Source organism: Clupea harengus, chromosome 23 (genome assembly GCF_900700415.2).
Source record: "Clupea harengus chromosome 23, Ch_v2.0.2, whole genome shotgun sequence".
Taxonomy (NCBI): Eukaryota; Metazoa; Chordata; class Actinopteri; order Clupeiformes; family Clupeidae; genus Clupea; species Clupea harengus.
This window is the reverse complement of record NC_045174.1, coordinates 10,574,278-10,594,707: the sequence shown is the minus strand read 5'-3', so window position 1 is coordinate 10,594,707 and position 20,430 is coordinate 10,574,278. Positions and strand designations below refer to the sequence as shown.

The 20,430-nt window shown below is 43.3% G+C and overlaps 3 protein-coding genes across 8 annotated transcripts; 1 reads left to right on the top strand and 2 right to left on the bottom strand.

The window, feature by feature from the left end:
• Nucleotides 1-86: 86 nt before the first annotated feature.
• On the bottom strand, nucleotides 87-5,971 carry phkg2 (phosphorylase kinase, gamma 2 (testis)). Of its 3 annotated transcripts, none has more exons than XM_031561136.2 (10): nucleotides 5,764-5,971; nucleotides 5,099-5,202; nucleotides 4,661-4,836; nucleotides 4,518-4,572; nucleotides 4,338-4,403; nucleotides 3,879-4,042; nucleotides 3,048-3,138; nucleotides 2,675-2,828; nucleotides 2,200-2,322; nucleotides 87-1,905 (listed from the first exon to the last, which is right to left on the bottom strand). In XM_031561136.2, exons 2-10 carry the CDS (start codon nucleotides 5,191-5,193, stop codon nucleotides 1,660-1,662), a joined length of 1,170 nt encoding a protein of 389 aa, XP_031416996.1. In that variant the 5' UTR covers nucleotides 5,194-5,202; nucleotides 5,764-5,971; the 3' UTR covers nucleotides 87-1,659. The 3 variants fall into 3 exon arrangements, with proteins under 3 accessions (XP_031416996.1, XP_012670049.1, XP_031416997.1); XM_012814595.2 differs by lacking the exon at nucleotides 5,764-5,971 and adding an exon at nucleotides 5,469-5,757; XM_031561137.2 differs by lacking the exon at nucleotides 5,764-5,971 and adding an exon at nucleotides 5,624-5,756.
• A 738-nt stretch (nucleotides 5,972-6,709) lies between these two features.
• nfe2l1b (nuclear factor, erythroid 2-like 1b) lies at nucleotides 6,710-14,680 on the bottom strand. Of its 4 annotated transcripts, none has more exons than XM_031560968.2 (6): nucleotides 14,528-14,680; nucleotides 12,550-13,442; nucleotides 11,834-12,064; nucleotides 11,492-11,581; nucleotides 11,102-11,260; nucleotides 6,710-10,993 (listed from the first exon to the last, which is right to left on the bottom strand). In XM_031560968.2, exons 2-6 carry the CDS (start codon nucleotides 13,105-13,107, stop codon nucleotides 9,584-9,586), a joined length of 2,448 nt encoding a protein of 815 aa, XP_031416828.1. In that variant the 5' UTR covers nucleotides 13,108-13,442; nucleotides 14,528-14,680; the 3' UTR covers nucleotides 6,710-9,583. The 4 variants fall into 4 exon arrangements, with proteins under 4 accessions (XP_031416828.1, XP_031416829.1, XP_031416830.1 ...); XM_031560969.2 differs by lacking the exon at nucleotides 14,528-14,680 and adding an exon at nucleotides 13,846-14,516; XM_031560970.2 differs by lacking the exon at nucleotides 14,528-14,680 and adding an exon at nucleotides 14,012-14,516.
• A 2,174-nt stretch (nucleotides 14,681-16,854) lies between these two features.
• On the top strand, nucleotides 16,855-20,228 carry si:ch211-194k22.8. The gene is made up of 7 exons (XM_031561084.2): nucleotides 16,855-17,313; nucleotides 17,444-17,530; nucleotides 18,133-18,192; nucleotides 18,306-18,411; nucleotides 18,569-18,810; nucleotides 19,009-19,195; nucleotides 19,469-20,228. Exons 1-7 carry the CDS (start codon nucleotides 17,227-17,229, stop codon nucleotides 19,627-19,629), a joined length of 930 nt encoding a protein of 309 aa, XP_031416944.1. The 5' UTR covers nucleotides 16,855-17,226; the 3' UTR covers nucleotides 19,630-20,228.
• Nucleotides 20,229-20,430: the final 202 nt, after the last annotated feature.

Here is a 20,430-nt window from a genome sequence, read left to right as displayed (position 1 = left end):
ATTGTGGGAAAGTGTGGTTTCTCAAATGCAGCTTACAAGTGAATACAAAGACGACGTCTTCCTCAGTACTGACTCATGGTGAACCATTCACGGTTGTAAATATTTATTGTTCTAGGTCAACATTGTGAAATAATCAATAACTCAACATAAGTTTTCCAGAACAAAACGATTAAGCAGATCAGGTGATTATCAGGAATGCTAAATTACACACTTCTAAATACATTGGTTTATTTTAAAAATGCAGTTCAGGTTGTAGGTTTAAGCATTTAATAAACTCATTAATCAATTCAATCCGCTTAAACATGTCACATTAACAGCGTAAAAACACCATTGACGTGATAAAATGCTACAAAGTGTATTTTTCACAGTGCATATCAGGTGGGAATAACATTTAAAAAAATTATATTTGAACATATTTTAGTAATAGCAAAATAAAAATGACCAAGTGCACTGATTAAGACTTTTCCACTATGTTTCACTCCATTTAAGCAATAGTCATGATGGTAATATTTCTATCTAAACACATTGTGTGTGTTTTGTAGCTCCCCTGTAAAAATAAGTGCAAGATCATTTTAACTTGTCGCAACTGTAGCATGCTTCCCATAAGATAAAGTAAAACATATACACACATTGACTGTTAGAATAATGATATTGTGCATGTAGTTTTTTTTAAACCGCATTGAAAACTACTCTCTGAGGTTCGCTGTGCTTCAGTCTATTCTGCATTTAACAGCCTGGCCACTGGTTAAAACCTATGAGATCTGAGGTATCTCTATATTAGTGGGGCACTTCTGGTGTAAGGAAAATCAGCCCATTTGATCTGCTCTCAGTTGATCCAGCAGTATACAGTAGCTGCTGAAGAATAGGACTAGTTGCAGCGTTAAAATGAACAAGTCCACAGTCTACATGTGTATGTTCTTTCTGCAGAACCATCTATGTTTTTACAAACAGACTAAAGTCAAGGTTATCAAGGATTGTACAGTAACATTATTTCAACATTATGGACCCAGTTCCTTTTAGTTTTTTTACCAACTAGGAATGACAAAAAAGGTTCAGTCTTGGACCCCCTTTTATAGATGGAATACACCTGGTTGTAGGCATTCTATTAAAGACCAAGATTTAAATGAAAAGAAATAATATCTGACAGCAAAGGCAGGACATCAGAGAAGTTCCTCTCATCACAATTAAATTAAGGGGTATTTAAATGGTTATCACTGGGGTGTTTATGCATGATTCAACACAGGATCATCATCTCTGCTTCCCCTACAGTCCTCAGTTCAAGCACACATGACAGAGGTAGGCCACCCTAAACTTAGAAAGATATAGTGCATTGGGTCTTTCAATGAGGCTTTTTGTTTGGGCAAGATACAATTTCACAGTGGCTTGCCTCGCACATAAGATCACCTGTCTTTGAAAACAATCTCTTCTTTTAGTTGGTAAGTAAAGTGCAATGAAACCTCACCACAGCTCTCCAGGCTGGCAGGGTGGCTATCCTGAATCAATCCGAACTACATGTAAGACAACTTACGTTAACAAACAAAAACAACATCTGACCTGATATGACATTAAAAACATGACAATCCAATACAGTGTTGTGCGTGGGAGGGGGGGGGGGGGGGGGGGGGGATGAGGAGGACTGCAACCTTTAACCTTTGCCCTTCAAGTGTCAAAGTCCTCAAGCCCCAGCAGGATGATCTTGGCGGTGTTCTGGAAGAGCGCTGCGCGGTTTTGCTGCTCGCCCTTCTTCACCCAGTGGCCGTAGATGCGGAAGGCACAGCCATCGATGAGCTTGCGCACGCCCCGCAGCGAGTATGGGTCCCTGGCCAGGAGGTCGCGCGTTACCGGCCTGCTGCGGAGGTAGCGGAAGTGGATGCGGATGCAGGCCAGAGCAGTCAAGATCAGAACCTGATGGTGAGGACACGGTGTTTAATGCGATGCAGTCTTACATTACACACACAACATGACTTGTGCTATCCATGTACTATCGGATGACACTAACAAATGACACCATGCTGTGATAATTGAAAACAATGCATAAGAATAGATCATTTTAAAAGATAAAATCCTGTTTTGATCAAATCTAAAGCTAAAATCCCATCGCGTCTCTGAGCGTGGTTCCACTGCACCTTGCACATCGTGTTCCAAGGTACAGCAAATCTTCATCCTTATTAATCTTACACACACACAATGGGAACTCACCCTGAAGGTTTTCCTTGGACTAAAGCGCCGCACGTCCTTCTGGTACTGGCGAAAGAATGGATGAGCCAAAGCCTGCTCTGCTGACAGCCGCTGTATGGGGTCCACCACCAGCAGCCTGGAGATCTTGAAGGGGAAAAGAGCAACATACAAACAAGTCAGTACTTTGCCTCTGCTCATGTGGGTTAACACAACAGCAGGCTCGTTCTCTCAGTCGGACTGAAGAGACTGAAGATGGGAGAGGGGGGGGGGGGGGAATAAAATGGAATAAAACAAAACAAATAAAAAGCTTGGCTACAGCTACCGCAGTTTTGTGTAGCTGCAGCCAAGTTTGGTAAAAAAAAGAAATCTCATTATATTTTTTTGGTTCCTTCACTGTTTCCTTTCTTGTCTATCTCACTCTTCATGGAAACCGATATTCAGTGAAAACGCCTAAGCATTGAGTGGAAAAAGAGTATGACTCATGAGAAGGCAATACCAGGTCCTTGACGGTATCAGATCGATCGTCCCACTCAGGTGACGCGAACTGATAGCGGCCCTCCATGATCATTCGCAGCATCAGCATCTGCTTGCGGTGCCAGAAGGGCGGGGACCCCGCCAGAAGTGTGAACAGGATCACTCCACAAGCCCAGCTGGGAAAAAAACAACACAAGGAGATTTGAATTCCTTAGGAAGTAATCCTGTCCACAAAAACATCTTGCAAGACAGACCAATACAAATAAAAAGATTAAAAATTAGTTTAAGGTGAGGACAACTGAAATCAACTACATCTGCAATTCATGTTATATCATTAGTAAGACACATTAAAAATCAGAAATTAGTCCAAAACAACAACAACAACAGTAACTCACAGGTCAACCTCCTTCCCATATCCAGGGTGGGTCTCATCCATGGAACATTTCAGTATTTCGGGTGCAAGGTAACCAGGTGTCCCACAGAGCTCTGATTAGAAAAGTAAAATGTCACTATAGCTGATTTTATGAATCTGTTCAACCTATGATGGCATTTTGGTGGAAACCCCTAAGCCAAACTTCACAGTATGACTGATAGGGCTGAACGATTAATTGCATTTGCGATTTAATCGCGATATGATAGAACGCGATTTTCTAACCGCAACGTTCGCGATTAAAAAACGTGGTCACAAAAAAAAAAAAAAAATAATAATATTTTTTTTTTTAAGATGGTACATTTTGCACACAGTGTTTAAAAAGTGCATGCCTAGTGTTTATACTTAAAATTACTTTTTTTAAATTACTTAAATGCACAGTGGCAAAGCCACCGATTTGTTGTTCTTGTTTCTGTAATGAGCAGTTAAATAAAAATGTAAAATGTGGGAAAGAATATTTTACACTAAATGTATCTAATATTGTGTTGGTCATATTTAAATCATTCATTACGTTTTGTTGGGAAAAAAAGAGGATAAAAAAAAAAATCGCATATCGAATCGCAATCGCAATATTTTGGTAAAAAATCGCAATTAGATTATTTTCCCAAATCGTTCAGCCCTAATGACTGACCAATGTAGTGATAAACAAACAAAAGAAACCAAAAATGTCTGTACTATGAGACATGAGACACTGAATAATACATAAGCACATGACAATACCTCTCCAAGACTAGATATAATGTACATATTTAATGCCAGCCTGTTGTCTGGGTCGGTTTTCCTCTGCTCTACTCACCTCTCAACTGCTCTGAGGGCTGCAGCTGCACTGAGAAACCAAAGTCTGAGAGTTTGATGTGGCCGTGGTCGTCCAGGAGGATGTTCTCAGGTTTCAAGTCTCGGTGGATGATGTTGAGAGAATGGAGATACTGCACGGCCTCCAACAGAGCGCGCATCATACACCTGAAGTAGGGGACAAATACAGCCAGGTGTCAATGCAAGCCGAATGTGCCTGCACACGTCTGTGATTCGAATGGGATTTAGGAAGGCCTCTAAAGGACTTTTTTAGAGATATTCCTGGTGTGATGTTTATCCTCTGGCTTGCAATCATACATAGAGTAAAATTATGATTGTTATTTGTATTTCAATCTCAGTTCTGAACTCATACTCCTAACATAGTTAGTAAGCAATAAGCATCCAAAACTTGGATATCCATTTGAAACTTTACTTATGCTGAAAGGCCCAAATGGTCTCTTACCTGGTTTCTTTCTCATTAAGGGTCACCTTTTCAGTCAGGTAATCAAACAGCTCTCCTCTTCTCATACTGTGAAAAGGGAGTGGTTATGCACATGTTATTCCCCAAGACATACCACGCATTTTTTTGGAAATACTCAATAACATCCCAACTTTGAATAAATAAATAATACAACATACTCACAGGTCAAATACTAGAAATATGAAGGTCGCGGACTCATAGGAATCAATCAGAGTAACTACGGGACAGAATGTTTACCATTAACTTAAAGATAAGGACAGTGCAAACATGAGGACATAAGGGGAGGTTCCTACGGGAATGCTTACTGATGGAATGGTGTCCTTTGATTATAGTGAGAACGTGGATCTCCTTCAGCGTGGAGTTTTTCACTTCCTCCAGCTGCAGTTCAGTCATCTTCTCAGCAGTTATCTCAATAATTTTCACAGCCAGCTCCGACCCGGTCTGCTTGCAGAGACACCGGTGCACCACACTGCTTACACCCCTGAAGATATTGTGATACTTTTGTGAAGGCCTTTATATGTCATTTTCTTGATGTTCTAAACCTATGCAATTTTATCACTACCACAACAATGACCCAGAGAAAAAAGTACTTATTTCCTATACAATCACATTCACACTTTAAGGTACATTAAGGTCACGACACATTTCACGACATATTTCTATATAGCAATGGACCAAACAAGGTTAGGGTAAATTGCTGGTAGTTTCAAGTGGTTAAATCCAAAGACAAAACTCATACTAACCTGCCAATCACTTCCTTGGGATCATACTTCTGGTAAAACTCCTTCGCTCCTGCCCAGTCAGGCAGTTCGTCTCCCAGCAGAATGTCACGGGTCATATTGGTGGTCTAATTTTGAGAATATGTAATACACGTTACATTACTCCATTTCGTCATATTTTAAACGACTGTTCTTCTCTGCATTGAATATGGGTACAACTAAGGTGTCAAATGCACGCTGGCTAATATAGAATAGCTGAAGGAAGAGCTGTCATTTTTTACTCGACCACCACGTGAGTCGTTATGTTGCAACACAAATCCAGAATGCCTATTTTGACATCCGCGCAGAGACAGGAAGAAGACATGTTGTTTGCTTAACCAATTTTTTTACTTACGCTAATGGTTTTAAGGTATTGTAGCTTCAGTTTTCTAGCGGCCTTGCACAAACAGCTAACGTAAACTAGCCAGAATAGCTAGTCCCGGTCGCCAACATCCATACTTGCAAGTTAGCTAAACAAGTTGTGTGGACCTAAATTACCGCCTCACATACCGCAGTGCTGACGTAGTATTCAGAATTGTGAAGACAGGCATGTTTTCAGCCTCTGTAATCTAAGAACGGCGATGAAAACTGGTTAGGTCTGGAGTAAATCGTTAGCTTGTCCAGTCTCTTTAGTAAACACGGTGACGCACTTGTTCCTCTTTTTGATCCACCTAGCCAGCTTCATGTCAGTTCAATGCATTGCTGCCCTCAAGAGGATGGGATGGGATGAAACACTGAAACTCTGCTCAAGCTACAAGACTTGCTGAAGGCCCATTATACATTAGTACAGGGGTTTTCAACTGGTTTTGTCCCAGGGACCACCATTCTGACTAGAAAGTAATTCGCGGCCCACTGATGTGCCTGCGCGTGCGTGTGTGTAACTGCCGCCGCCACGCCCCCTCCGCTGCACAGATATGATATTCTGCCTATAACACTTAAATATGTGAAATGATCAGGGTAGGTCACTAACCACCGCCACCACGCCCCCTCGCACATATTCCGCCTGTAGGACTTGTCAGTGTAATTTCTTCACTGAATATGGGTCTACATTTCAGGCAATGCGACTTGGCTATTCAGACTATTTAGATTGACATATTTTTCTTATTTTAGATATTCAAGAGTAATCTGGAAATGTGTTGAAATATCAAAGCGAATTTATAAAAATAAAAAAATTCAATGGTGAACTGATCAACATAGGCTCATCTCGCGGACCCCCGGTTGAAAACCCCTGCATTAGTAGAATACTCACTTGTCGATGCAACCTTGTAATGGCAAGAAATAACGTTTAGTGACAGGAATTAGGAACTATGTTATCCATCCACCAGTTAAGGGCAGAAGATAACGAAAAAATGAAGTTGTCATGTCTCCATAGCCTGGCACGCACCTCCATGCTACCTGTACGATTTTGGAAATTTTACATGTATCTATTCTGCTGCCTAAGGCTGGACCTCTTCAAGTTCACAGGTATACAGAAATCTTCACATCAAACATGCAGTTCATGAACAAGACTGCATTTCCAGTGAAACTACAAGTAGGCTTCTTTTACATAGTGAGTGTTGTGAAAGGTGTGAAAATAAAACATACCATTGTTACACATTAAGAGCAAACCATTTAATTCATGGTTGAAAATAAAAACATTTTATTAATCAATAAAAGAACAATCCCAGATTGCCAGCAAAGTCATCAAAAGAAAACCAAATAAAAGTAAACTGTACAACTAAATCCAAAGCAAAGGTAAAAGGGCTTTCTGATACACACTCACACACACACACACACACACACACACACGCACACACGCACACACGCACACACGCACACAGGTTCAGAGACAAGCTCTTATACGGCAAACATGTAGGGAAAACATAAAAATATTTACAGTACAACATGACAAACATAAGTTCTCAGGGCGAACAAACAACATAAAAAACAGGGCTTTGGAGTATGTAGCTATGCAAGTACAAGTGGCGCCTAATTTTTTCCCCCCATTTTCTTTTTCCAAAACAAGGCTTCACATCATCAAACCCACTTTTACACATCCTAAAGGCTTCATGTCTCTCCCTCCCACCCCTCAGTCCCCCCCCCCAAAAGCTCCAATTGATCTACACCGGTATTTTGAGTCAACCTTATCTTTTTTTTCTTTCATTCATTTTGAGATTTAAAAAAAAGAATGTTTTTTTTAACATTAAATCTTGCATATTTATTTTTAAATGGCATCAGACACACAATAAGGTATTCTGCATGGCTCCTTTGTGGGTAGTGAGAGTGCAAGGGCTACAGAGACTAATAAGGTAAAAGTGAGAACCAACAGTTATAGCAGATTAGACATTCATATCAGTGCTATTGTATACATCTTAGTTCCTCAGAACCCAATCTAGGGCGTGAATAATGAAAAGAATTCTACCAGCCTTGGGGGAGAAATCAAATTGCTGCAATAACAAGCATCACCCGAACGGTTAGGGGTACATGCGAACCTTCTTCAAGCTTGCGTATTTGACCCCCCACCAACAAGCACAGAAACCAAAGATTGTAGTGTTTTGGTGAGAGATAAGAATGCTCCCTAAATACAAGTGTGCTTGTAAAACAAAGGCAATAGGAGACACCGGAGTTCATTTCACACGCTCGCTTGATACCGATTGAAACTGAAAAGCCTCAAGCAACAGAAAATTGATGACTGCATGTAAACTAAAATCTGTCGAGAGCTACGTATTCGAATGAAGAAAGAGTCAAACTTTCACCATTCTAAGTCCATCCTCAGTACTTCAATCTGCAGAATAACTCGACCTTCTGTAACCAGACGTGACTGCTCCAAAGACAGCTAAAATTGTCCCAGTGTGTATGTACGAGTATGTGTGTGTGTATATGTGTGTATATGTGTGTTTGTGTCCATGCTGCCTTTGGGCACCGTGACAATGGAGTGCGCCATCCTCTACACTGTGGATGAGTGCTGAAAACGAAAAAACATTACTGTTGAAGACGCAGCGGATTCCAAATCAGCCAGAACAGAGCTGATGCTAAGCCTGTACAGTGAGTCCCTGGGGGACCATCCCAAGTAGAGGGCTGTGTCTTTGTGTTGCGCTGAAGGACTCCTTATCGTGCCGATGACCTTCTATGTGAACGGCAACCTCAGCTGACGTGTGAGGGAGAGATGGATGAGATGCACCTCAACGGAGCTGTTCTTTCTGGGAATGCCAATTCGAAGCCAAACCAGCCTGCCGGACTTGCTCGTTCAGGGAAAAGTCCATGAGCGGATGCAATGTGACCATGGAAGCTTGCCCGGAGAACTTGTTCTTGGTGGCAGAAGGCTCTCCAGGAGATAAGCATCTTGGTGCCAAGCGATATGAGGTTGGCTCCGCAGTGCTGGGGTGTAGAGTACACAAGCTGATTAATCTTGTTTGTATCAGTCCGTCTTTGACATCAACCTTCAAAAAGAAAATACTTGGCTCTACAAGGCCCTTCTCCCAACAAACTGTCCTTTTTCCATCCTTGCCCTTGTGGTTCCTCGGTCTCAGTTCCTGGTTAAATGCTGCTGAATCTCGACAAGGGAGAGGTACACACACACACACACACACACACACCCTGTTGAGATATTGTCCAGTGGGGAAAATAAACTGTCAGTTTGAAGTGCACACTCATCTGAAGGAGGTGCATTGAGTGTCCAGTAAGACAGTGGAAGGTACACCACAAGCAGTACAACCTTGGGGTAGAACTGGCAAGACAGGTATAATATGAGTGTCCCTGTTTTCAGGCTTGGCTGCCTCCCCCCCTCCCCACCTCTTCAATTTCCAACTTATAAGTCTGCCACCCATCAAAATGACCCTACATGAGAGGCCGTCATCCTCAAAAAAATCACCTCAACTGCAACCGTTCATCAACCAGAGGAAGCCACAGGGCAGAACCCCCCTCTATACCTTGGCAGAAGGTTCTAACAATGCTGTCTAACAACGTCCCTGCACACAACAGAGGTTGTTTGTTGTTGTTGTTGTTGGCTAAAAGTTCTTCTGGAATAGACTTACATGAGGTCAATCTCTTCCCTTCTCCATATAACAAAGATGACCTTCCATGTTTATCTCTGGTGTATCCTGATGAGCCAAAAGACTTAGCCTACACAGGGTTGTTTACCAAGAAGATTCAGCTAGTACTCAGTCACCATGCTTTTCTTTGCCATCTCTTTTTTTCCCCATCAAAAAGCAAAAGAAGAATAAAAAAAAAACATGAGAACCAGTACTCAACGCACTTCTGCCTCAACGTTGTTTTTCAGAAGAAAAACAAAACAAGTAAAGGAAAACTAATGCAGGAAGAGTAACGAACATCACTAATTTTTTTCTCCTCTCTCTAGGATCTTCTCAAAGAACAACAAAAAAAGAAAGACACTTTTCTTTTGCCTTGTTAAAAATCTTGATTTTTTTTTGTGTAATTTTTTTTTGACGTTTTCGCAAAAAAAGGAAAAAAAGGCAGCGACTTTCCATCTCTTCACTTCTTCTTGTCCTTCTGTTTCTTGTCGGGCTTGCGGCTCTGCTCAGCGGCCAGGCTGCGCGGCATGACTAGCACACTGCCATCGGGCCCGTACTGCAGGGCGTAGTCGCTGGCTGAGTACGGACGCCCATGTTCGTCCCTCAGCTGGGAGAACACCTCCTGGTACAGGCTTTGTACCTTCTGCTTCATCTGGCGGATGGAACGCAGGAACTCCATCTTCTCCTTGAGCAGCCGGGCCTTGTCGCGGCGCAGGTCATGCACACCGTGTTCCAAGTTCAGGATGGTATCCAGCTTGCGCTTGCGGCAGTTCTGGGCGGCCATCTTGTTCTTGCCGCGCCGGCGGATGTCGCGGATCAGCGCCAGCTGGGGCTCGCTCAGGTGGTGCTTGGCCAGCAGCTCGTTGAACTCCTCCACGGGCAGGTTGATGATCTTCTCATTGGAGAAGGGGATCTTCATGGAGCGGGCGCGGCGCTCGTCGCGACTCGCGTGCTTGTCGAGGAACTCGCGAGGTGGCTGGAGCTTGGACTGGTGGGGGAGCGACTTGTCGCGGCCCGTTTTCTTGCCACAGGAGCCGGGCAGCTGGGAGTGGTCGGGGTAGGAGGACGCCAGCGGGAGGTTGTAGGTGTGGTTGTGGTTGACGTTGTCCAGCTCAGGGAGGCTGCCAAACTGAGACGGATCCTGGTAGCTCATCCGGCATAGCTTGCTGTACTCAGGTTGGTAGCCTCCGACAGCGCCTTCCTCCATCTCAGGGCTGGCCGCCTCCGAGTCGGTGCTGTAGCCCACCGCTCCCTCCTCTGAGAAGGTGGCGGAAGTGGAGGATGAGGAGGCGGCGGAGGAGCAAGAGGTTTCAGAGTTGCTCGGCGACGCCGGGCTGTGGCTGGAGTCCAGGGAGAGGCCAGAGTCGGAGTCCAGTTCGTCCTCCAGCTGGGATGCCTGGGCTTGGCTAAAGCCTTCCTCCATGGCCAGGTCCAGCAGGCTGATCTCATCCAGCATGGACTCCTCCAAGAGACTGCTAAAGGGGTCAGTCAGCGTGTGGGTGGACGTGAGATTGGTGGTGCTGTTGAGTGGAGGTGGGGCGAAGAGTCCCGTCAGGTTGGTGGCCCCATACGTGGAGTTGATGTTGGAGGAATTGCTGGAGGACAGCCGGAGCAGCGCGGGCCGGAGGGTCCCGTTGGGATCCAAGTCCGGGTTGAAGAGCGTTGGGAAGTCCTGGCTGCAACTGGGAAGGGATGCCTGGTGTAGGCTGACGTCCTGGTTGATGAGGGTGGAGCGCGAGAGGCCAAACTCACCCATGGTGCTCGACTCAGGTGTGCCTCCACTGCTACTGCTGCTGCCGGTGCCGCCACCGCTGTCTGTAGCGTGGCTACTATCTAAGGACCCCTCAGCCGTGCTGTTCACCTCCATGTCCTTGACAGAAAGAGAGAGAGAAAAAAATAATCAGGTTCTGGAACGATCTAATAACACCATGTGGAGTTCTTTAGCAACAAACTCAGTAGGTATGGATAAGGTGCTGACCTGCAGCTCCATAATGGCCATGATGTCCTGCCACTGCTGCTCAAGGTCCAGCTGTGGTTCAGGCTGGGGGCGAACTGGAAGTAAGGGCAGGCCCTGAGAGGTAGAGGGAGCCTCTTCACTAGTGTCCCTCAGCTCTGAGGTGACAACTGGATTTTGGAGCTAAAGGAGAAAAATAAATATTGGGGAGATTTAATGCATGAAGCCATTTGGAAAGCTTCTCTGCCTTGCTCACCACTTTAGATTAGCTGAATTTAAGCGTTTCTGTGGTGGCGTTTGCAATCTCACAGAGGGACCGTACAAATATATATATACATACATATATATATATATATACATACACATTTTTTTTTTTTTACATTTCCTAATGCCCTGCTGGTCTACGAGGTTTACCTCCGACTCTTCTCCGAACGGGAAGGTGGCCTCCAGAAGTCTGAGGCACTCCTGGAGGGACAGAGAGGTCTGAGTGCCCAGGCTGGGGAGCTAAGAGAGCAGATAACCCAGATGGTCAGCGCCTCAGCAAGATTAAGTACACACTAGATTAGTGTATCTCGCCACTCAGTAGAGTTAAAGACAACTGCATTATCCTCATAAGGAATGGGCTGTGGCAGAGTGCTTCATAGACCTATGAGCAGTGCAACATACTATGAAATGTAATCCACTGCAATCAGATGGGCATATAGTCTGCTCTTAAATGCCACTGCTAAGGGGGGAAGATGGCACTCAGTGGCTCACCTGCTCAGGTATGCTCTCGCCAGTCTCCCCATCCACGGGAGCCGGCGGCTGGTCCTCCTCCAGGTTGAGACCGTTCCTCCAGCTCTCCGGGCGCTCTTCGCCACCGTCCTTTTCGTCCTCGTTGCGCTTCTCTGCCTCGCTCTCCTTCTGCCGGCTGCTGTAGTTGAACACCTCCCGCCCTGCGCCAAGGTCAATGTCCTGCCTCCACAGGATGTCGATCAGGTCAATGTCCTGTGAATGTATGCATCAATGAATCAACCTCACCCATACCTGAATCCGTTCCTGGGTTCATCTAACAGATTGCTTAGTAGGTCGTCATAACAAAGGACAGTCTGTCCTTGACTGAAAGAAACATAAGACATGCATGCATTGCTCATGTGATCAGTGACACAAACACAGCTTGCCAAAGATTCTGTCCTTTCTACATCATGCCATGATCAGCCTACCAGATTATGTTCCATGGAATTAGGAAGCACACCGAGACATGAGGGAAAATACATATCTCTCCACCTTAACATCCCACCAAGTGACAAGATAATATATCCAAAATGACATGCCGTACAGGAAAGGCATTTTAAGTGGCCATGCTTCCTGAAATCTGACCCTATGACCTTGGCACTGCTTACTCCAAACGCACGCACACACACACAAAAATAAATAAAACATTCAATCAGTGAAACATACAACTGCACAGGGTGTGGTGTGCTGTGCTGTACCTCCTTGGTAAGGTCATCGTTGTTGTTGTCCCGCTCGCCTGGTTGCTCCTGGCTGTCCTCCGGGGCCACCGCTCCCAGGCTGTTCTCTCCGCCTTGGCTGTAGGTGGACTCAGACGTTCCGCTGCCCCCCCTCATGGTGGAGGCCTCGGGGCTGTTCACATCCTCCAGGCCCCCACCATTGTCCAGGGTGATGCTGGGGCTCGACTGGCCTGCAGCCGACACCACTGTCTCCGGATCACGGTGCACCAGCCAGGCACTGACCTCGGTGCTGGGCACCTGCAGGTGATCCAGGGAGCGCACCTGGTTCAGCAGCCGGCGCGTGGCGAAGAAGTGGTCCAGGTCCACACTTTTGGGATGGATGCCATAGCCGTCCAGTGTGTTGCGGAGGTTGTGGAACTGCGTCTGGGTGTAGGCCGAGGTGGGGCCCAGGATGATCTCGCGCAGTGGGGGCAGCTGATTGTTCAGGTAGGAGTCCACGTCCACCCGCACCCCAATGAGACTCAGTAGGATGGTGAACTGAATCAGGCCCTCTGTGAAGTACTTTTTCAGGTAAAGCATTTCTTAGCAAAGCACCAAAAAAATGAAAGTAAAAATAAAACGAACAAAAAAAAACCCAAGAGTCACACCCACAGGCCTGCTATGGTTGCTCTTTCACTTCAGTCAAAATGAAAAATCAAAGATAGCATTCAAACATGAGCGACAAAAGAATGCAAACAAATCAAAGGATTTCCCTTAGGCTATTTGAACTTCTTTTAGAGAGCCAATGAGACAGTATTGTATACTCTTGACAGTATTTCTTTGTTATTTTCAGTGCACTCTTTCAAACAAAATCAAAAGAGTGGTCATATTCCAAAGCTTGTTGGTAGTCCTCTGTCCAATGACCTCTTCCAAGCCTGCACAATGAAACACAAAGGAAATATTGACTGAACTGATCAGAAACTCTTAAGACACTCAATTAACTCAGTAAAGCAACAACCTAACAATTGTGATTACTTATGGTGAATTGAGAAGATGACAAAAATAATAGCAATCAAACATTGGCAATACCTCCTTAATATCTAAACTCCATCTATTAGCCACATATACCCATTTAATTACTGCATAAAGCCTGGATTCGTTAGCTGTCAGCTGCATATACCGGTTTATGATGTAAAAGGGATTATAGAGCACTTTCTTCTTGATTTGTAGAACTAACTGGTCTGATGACGGAATATCTTATACTGTCTCGGAAAGCAAATGATCATTAAAAACTGAGGCTGATATAGCATGCTTAACCAGTCATACGATTTCTCCCACCCATCTCTGCTGAGTCCCATCCCGTCCAAAATCTGCCCGTGGTCTACGGTGGGTAATCTTCTCGCAGTTTTCAAAATAAACACTTCCCTGCAGAAAATGCTTTCATGTCTAAATTGAATATGTTACTGACACACTTTTCTGACCTATAACCACTATTTTATCTCACCATTCTAGCACCACAAAGCACGAACACTTGCCAAACAACCAGGAAGTATTGATCCCGCACACTTCCGCTATCGGCATCCAACATCCTCAATAGCAACAAGTGGTGTAACCGTGACTGACAGGCTAAGCAGCCATCCACAATACAGGGATAGAATTAATCTACCGGCTTGTTATACATTCCATCCAATAGGAAAATACGAGGGGCGGAACGTTGCGCGTTAAACATCGCCTTTGCACAGACAATAAACGAAGTTTAAATAGCAAATGCAGCTAAATGTTTCTTCGTTGTTTACGTTTCAAACCAGATTTTACTCCTAGTGAAGAAGGATGTGAGCTGAGACAACATCAATCCACAGATCTATACCACAGAATCAGCGGCCACGCTAGCTATCTACCTAGCAGACTAACCGGCCGAATGTGCTAGCTATCGCTAGCATGCTTGCTGCTTTAAAGTCTATTTTCACACTATCGTATGAATAATTACCACTGAATTAATAACCTTGGTGTATCTTATCACCTGCAAAACAAATTCTGAAATCCAACAGATGTTTCTTTTGTTGTCCACGTTATCCTCGACGTTATTTGTCGTATTTTCGCTTTGAATGGCCCAACATGACTTGCAAAATTTCCACCCAACTAGCTAGCTAGCTACTATCGCTAGTTTATTAGAGAGGAGCCCGTTGTACAGTGCGCATGCGTAGAAATTTCTAGGGCGCGAGTTGGGTGAGGTCATTGAGTGGGGGGAAATCCCTCTTGCAAACTCAACCTATGCACCACTAATAAGTAACAAATTGTCAACATTAATATGACCCACAACAAACTCAATCTTCTATGGAACAAATAACCAAGTGTGCCAGTGTGCTAGAACTGCTTCCATGATCTGTGATCATTTCACGTATAATCATAGGCTAGTCATTTCAAAACATGTTCAATTTAAAAGGAAGGCCATACAGAAGAAATTGTTTTAAAATAATATAGGCCTAGGTCTGAACATGTTCAGCCTAAAGACCTGTTGTCAGTATAATAGCAAAATAATTTCATAAAGATTTCTGAGCAACACAAATGTCATACCACAGGCCCATGCCTCTCTCCAATGATGATAACTGAGTGTCTTATAGGCTTCTCCCAAATGAACAAGGTAATGTCCCAGCTGTGGGATATCTTTTCAAATTATGTAATTTCAAGCTGCAGAAAGCAAAATATACAGGTTACATTCAAATATAAAATGTATGTCACATAATAATGCCTCAGATCACATTGACCTGTTGACATGTTGACTCATTGTGTCATTACTTTTACTTAAAAAAAAAAAATCTTTCTCTGTTTGTTTTGTTTTGTTTTGTTTTTCTTTTCTTTTATTTATTACTACTTGCATGGGCATTAAAAAGCCTTTGCTCCCTGACGTGCAGAGTGCTGTGAAGTACAAGGCCGCCACCACCACCACCACTAGATGGCAGAAGGGCATCATATTATCTGAAAGTAATGGCTTATAAAAATCTAATGGAGTGTCAGATATCTATGTACCCTACATAAATGTCATAATCAGTGTTGGTAGATGGTTTTAAGTGTTGTGATTGGCCATTGAATCTTTATGCCACTGTGTAGGTGTCTTTTGCTCTGTAGTAATTTTGCATCATTAAAATAAAGCTGACAAGTAGGCCCATATGGAGAGTTTCAATGCTTCAGTGTCATGCCTCTGAATGATACCTGTGGTGTTTTTGCCATCCTACAAGATAATAACATCACGATTATATGAGACCTACTGAGATACATACACAAACACACACACACACACAAACACACACACACACACACATATATATATATATATACATATATACAAACAACAACAAAAAACTGTGGTCAGTTTGAGAAACCCTTTACATATGTATATCAAGCATATCTTATTATCACAATAGGGAAACCCTTGGTTCTCAAAAAGAAGGGATAGTGTAGGGGAACAAGAAAATCTAATTTGTGTATAACTGCGACTTGAACAATAAAAACAAATACGAGATTCTCCTATCTGAGCTTCTGTGAGCCTGCATTTTCGGAGAATAGCTCCCTCTTCTCAGAAAAAGAAAAAATACCAGGAAATCACCCCTCACAACGTAATTGATTATCAGCTCTGGGACACATGCATGAAGAACATGGATTACTTTATGACATAAAAGTTACAGCTAATCACTTTGAATCCATTCAGTGTGATCAAGTAGGCTAATAAGAAAAGTTTCAGCTTTCAGGACACCTCACATCCTTGTGGCTGGTTTTAGAGGGAAAGTTATGATTTCCATTGGTGTTTGGCTAACCATTACTTGTAGTTGAAAGCACCCACGACCTTGGACGTGATGGGGTCATCATTCACTCAAGCTACTGCATCTCCTGGGTGAATGAGAATGCTATGATAATTATTTAAAATGTCCATCTACTGCTTGCAAAAAGGTCAACATTAAGGGCACTTCCCCCTGTGCAAACGTGCCATCCCAAGTGCATTAATTCACAACAGTATGCATAGGGTATACCAATTAAGATAAAAGGATAACATATGGAGGAAACAATCAAATGAAAATAATGCAATCCAAATTTCACTGTTAAACTTAGTTCATGGACCACCTGCCAATTCTGCATTCCGGCTTTAAAATATGTGTGGATGAGTTTGTAATGAACATTAAGTCATATGAACAGCTCGAGGTATCACGTTGCTAAATTACATCTTGTTTATAAATCAAACATGTTGGTGGTTCGTCTTAGCAGTAAATGATAAATGCAAAATAATCTTAAATACACTTTCTGTTTGGACAAAAGTAAGGAATAAATATGTGGTCATGTCAAATAATAAATCACGTTTAGGTTTGGGTGGAATTTTTTATCCTTAAATTTCAACCCGAGGCAACACACTCGCTCATCCCGTTGATTGCCTTCCTCCCAATGCATGTTACAGCTTTAAATCTGATCGACACAGACTTGTGCCACGTTACGCTACGGTGCATTTTGTTCAAAATCCGTCCGCTTTAATTTCTCGGTATGGGGACTAAAGAACTGTCTTCCCTAAGAGCGCTGAAGTACTTTTAGAGGAACAACGACCAATATACTTAGATATCTTCTACTGATCACAGTTTCCCTATAACATAAAAACCCGGTGGATTTGATGAAGAAGCATAGCTAATTCTGCAGAAACGCCGTTTCCATCCGTGCAAATAGAATAATGGGAGAGAAATGAGAAGGAAAACAAAAGCGAAGCGAATTCTTGATTACGAAAATGAAGAAGACGAGGAAGAGGACCAAAAATTGGATGCCATATGTGTAAGATAATTCAAATGACCAAGTCTTAACTGTCTGTCGTAGAAATATTTCTGTCATTCGTGTCTTATTATAGAAAGTGTGTTTGGTCACTAAACGGTAATTGATATAACACCAACTAACTGTCCAACAGAAACGAAGAAGACAAATGTATCCTGCCAAAGAGAAAGCAGAGGAAAATTCATCATCCACTGCGTGGCACAATAAGTTCAACATTGGGGTATGGGCTTTTTCTTAACCATGCAATATTTGTATCGTAATTGTTGATGTGAACCCCTGTGTAGCAGCAATTACTCCGAGATGATCACATAGCCTCCATGAGTGTTTGGTAAGCCCACCATAGCCTACTGTAAGGGGGACTCAGACAGGGACTCCAAGCGACACAATGTGCGCTTGCATTTTGGCGGATTGAGACAGGGCAGCCATGCCTCACCAGAAATGGAGAACAATGGGGCAAAGTATGATATACTTTGTATAGCATGTATAATTCAAACGCGATCAATGCTGGCCCGTTCTGCATTGAGTACGTTGAGTACTCAAGGAATGATTGCATGTCACTGGATTTGCCTGTCATTTAAAAGTTTCTTTCAAATTAGTTTTAAAGTAATCTCTTTCTTTTATAACGAGTAAATAACACTTGCATAATAACTGTCAATTTCAACCCGTGATGTTAGTAAAAATAGCAAAACACATTAGAAATGTCCTATATTTAAAAAAAAAAACCTTTTGACACTTACACTATTATGTTTTCATGGTGCATTTTCTTTATAGTGGTGTAACCATTACCATAATGAAATAATCAGTTGTTTACTGTCAATTTAGGCCTCTGACTTTGAAGGGCCCCCATCCAGTCACTTTGCGGACAGCAGTTCCTCTCCAGAGGTAAGTGGCGCTTCCTGCTGCACCTGCTGTGCAGGTGTGTCTGTAGCAATCTGCTGAATCAGGCTGTGAGTATTTTAACATGTACTCATGGATGTGCACTTCTGACATCCCAGGAAGCTGATTACTTACAGTCCTACTCAAAGATGGAGCTCATTGCCATGGTGCTGTGCATGCAGAGGGAGATGGAGAACTTGAAGGAACAAATTCGGTGCCTTACAGGTAGACCAGTTATTTCCAAGTTACATGTTCACCATTTCAGACTTGCCTAGTTGGCTCATATGTCCACTGTCATTTACCCACCCTAATTTACAAACAGCTTTCATGAATTTGAAAATGAACAATTTTTTTTCCCCCCTTTCTCTAATAAACTAAACAGCTTGTGGGAAGCTTGCCAGACATCTTGAGGCCCTGATTGAGAAGACTCAGATGTGGGCAAATAGGGACAGCAAGACCTCTGTCCCAGTAGTCCCCAGCATTGCTAGTGTCCCAGTACAGATAGATACCACTGTCCCAGCCCTGCTGACTGCCCCAGCTGTCCTGAATGGACAATGGCCGAAGCAGGAGAGCCCTCCCCAGAAACCACAGGATGCCTCACATAGGAACCGACTCTTCACAGAGGTATCATTACTCATTGCATAGTTCGTTTTCCAGTGATCAACAGTTCAATGCAGTTGAAAGAGCTCTTCATAGAAGCGTCTGTTTAGTGATTCAGTGCTCTATCCCTTAAGGTTACAATAGTATATTTTTACTAATTAACATATTAAAAAGCTTATCCTTTCTCTAATATATACAAATAACACTGGTTGGCGCTCTTAGTTTATCACCCCCGAGTTGTTGGAGAGGTGCAACACTGGCACCACGGCACAGAAGCTGACCAACGACCTGCTGCGGGGGCTTTACGAGAGGGACTGCCTGGCCTCTCACTCCATCTCCGGGGTGGTGTACAACAAGAGAGGTCAGCCCAAGCCTGCGCTGCCCACTGAGGAGGTGCAGGCCATTTTGAGTAAGTACTACACACAGTCTTCTATATATCTGTCTTTATTTCATTATTTTCAGTCAAAATCTACTTACACTGATTAAACTCATGTAAATATTTTGCATTTGAGGAAATAGTCACTACAAACAAACTTCCGAAGTACATGCAATTGTGCATGTTGTTTTTGAGTTCCGAATGCTTCAATCAGTATGTACTTTGAGAACCGTTGGAAGGAAGAAGTCAGTTTGTGGCTCTCAGAAGTTAGTGATTTCCCACGATTTTGTTTTGCTCCCTACACAGGAACTGTTCAGTATTTCTTTCCCGGGAAGACAGATGCAGAGATCAAGGGCTACATCCGGCAGAAGCTGCAAAATGAGGCTAAGCGTCTGAGGAAGAAGCCCTGTTCATCAGACCACCAGGACTCAGGGGTCAGGGGTCAGGGGTCAGGGGTCCCAGTCTGACTGCTCTTAGAGCAACTCAGGGGTCCCAGTCTGACTGCTCTTAGAGCAAGCAGTGTTAGCATGAGTGTTACTGGACAGAGGCCTAGCGTTGATTGATAAATGGTTTTAGTGTCCTGTGTTCCTAGGTGGTAGCCTGAAGAAATTTTGATGTGCCTACACTCTCCTTAATAAAGTCACAGTCACAGTCACCTTAAGCTGTCGTTTGACTGGGCACGACTGTGATGTTATTGACGTCAGAGCAGTGGTCCTGTGCAGTTAAAAAGTCTTCATTTTGCATTCACCTTGGCCTCTGGTTGGAGAAAGCCCAGCCACCAATAGACGTAGAGTTGAATGTTGTGTCTGTAAAACATTTCATTTTTGATAATACTTTCTATTTAAGAGATTAATAGACATGTAATAAATGTACTGTTGTAATAAAAATAAATAAATGTAATAACAAGACTGTTGTGTGAAAGCCACATTAGAGCTCATGACAGTCACACATACATTGTATTTTCAATGTATTCCTAATTTGGCAGTGTACTCTGATGTACTCATGATCTCAGAACTAGCTTTATGTTTGTAGTCCTTTTATAATTAAATAATGTCAAAAACTCAGACTCTGTCTCAGTCTCGACTTCATTGCTGCTGTAACACTAGCTTTCCATACAGTTAAAATAACACAAGGGGGAAATATCACGACTCGCTAAATAACTCAAGTGTTTTCCTCAGGACATGTATTTGTGTACTTGTGCGAGGGGGAATGAATGGTAGAGCTACAGCAGGGTAGAGCTTGACTGGAGGACAGAAAGGAGTGGCTTG

Bases quoted from the DNA above. Each gene is read 5' to 3' on its own strand.
- nfe2l1b (XM_031560968.2), bottom strand. From the start codon at position 13,107: ATGCTTTACCTGAAAAAGTACTTCACAGAGGGCCTGATTCAGTTCACC. The intron at 12,065-12,549 runs GTACAGCACAGC...ATACATTCACAG, and splicing joins ACGATGACCTTACCAAGGAG to GACATTGACCTGATCGACAT. The intron at 11,582-11,833 runs GTGAGCCACTGA...CTGCTCTCTTAG, and splicing joins GCGAGAGCATACCTGAGCAG to CTCCCCAGCCTGGGCACTCA.
- phkg2 (XM_031561136.2), bottom strand. From the start codon at position 5,193: ATGACCCGTGACATTCTGCTGGGAGACGAACTGCCTGACTGGGCAGGA. The intron at 4,573-4,660 runs GTAAGCATTCCC...TCTGTCCCGTAG, and splicing joins CAAAGGACACCATTCCATCA to TTACTCTGATTGATTCCTAT. The intron at 4,404-4,517 runs GTGAGTATGTTG...CCCTTTTCACAG, and splicing joins ATATTTCTAGTATTTGACCT to TATGAGAAGAGGAGAGCTGT.
- si:ch211-194k22.8 (XM_031561084.2), top strand. From the start codon at position 17,227: ATGAGAAGGAAAACAAAAGCGAAGCGAATTCTTGATTACGAAAATGAA. The intron at 17,531-18,132 runs GTATGGGCTTTT...CTGTCAATTTAG, and splicing joins ACAATAAGTTCAACATTGGG to GCCTCTGACTTTGAAGGGCC. The intron at 18,193-18,305 runs GTAAGTGGCGCT...CTGACATCCCAG, and splicing joins ACAGCAGTTCCTCTCCAGAG to GAAGCTGATTACTTACAGTC.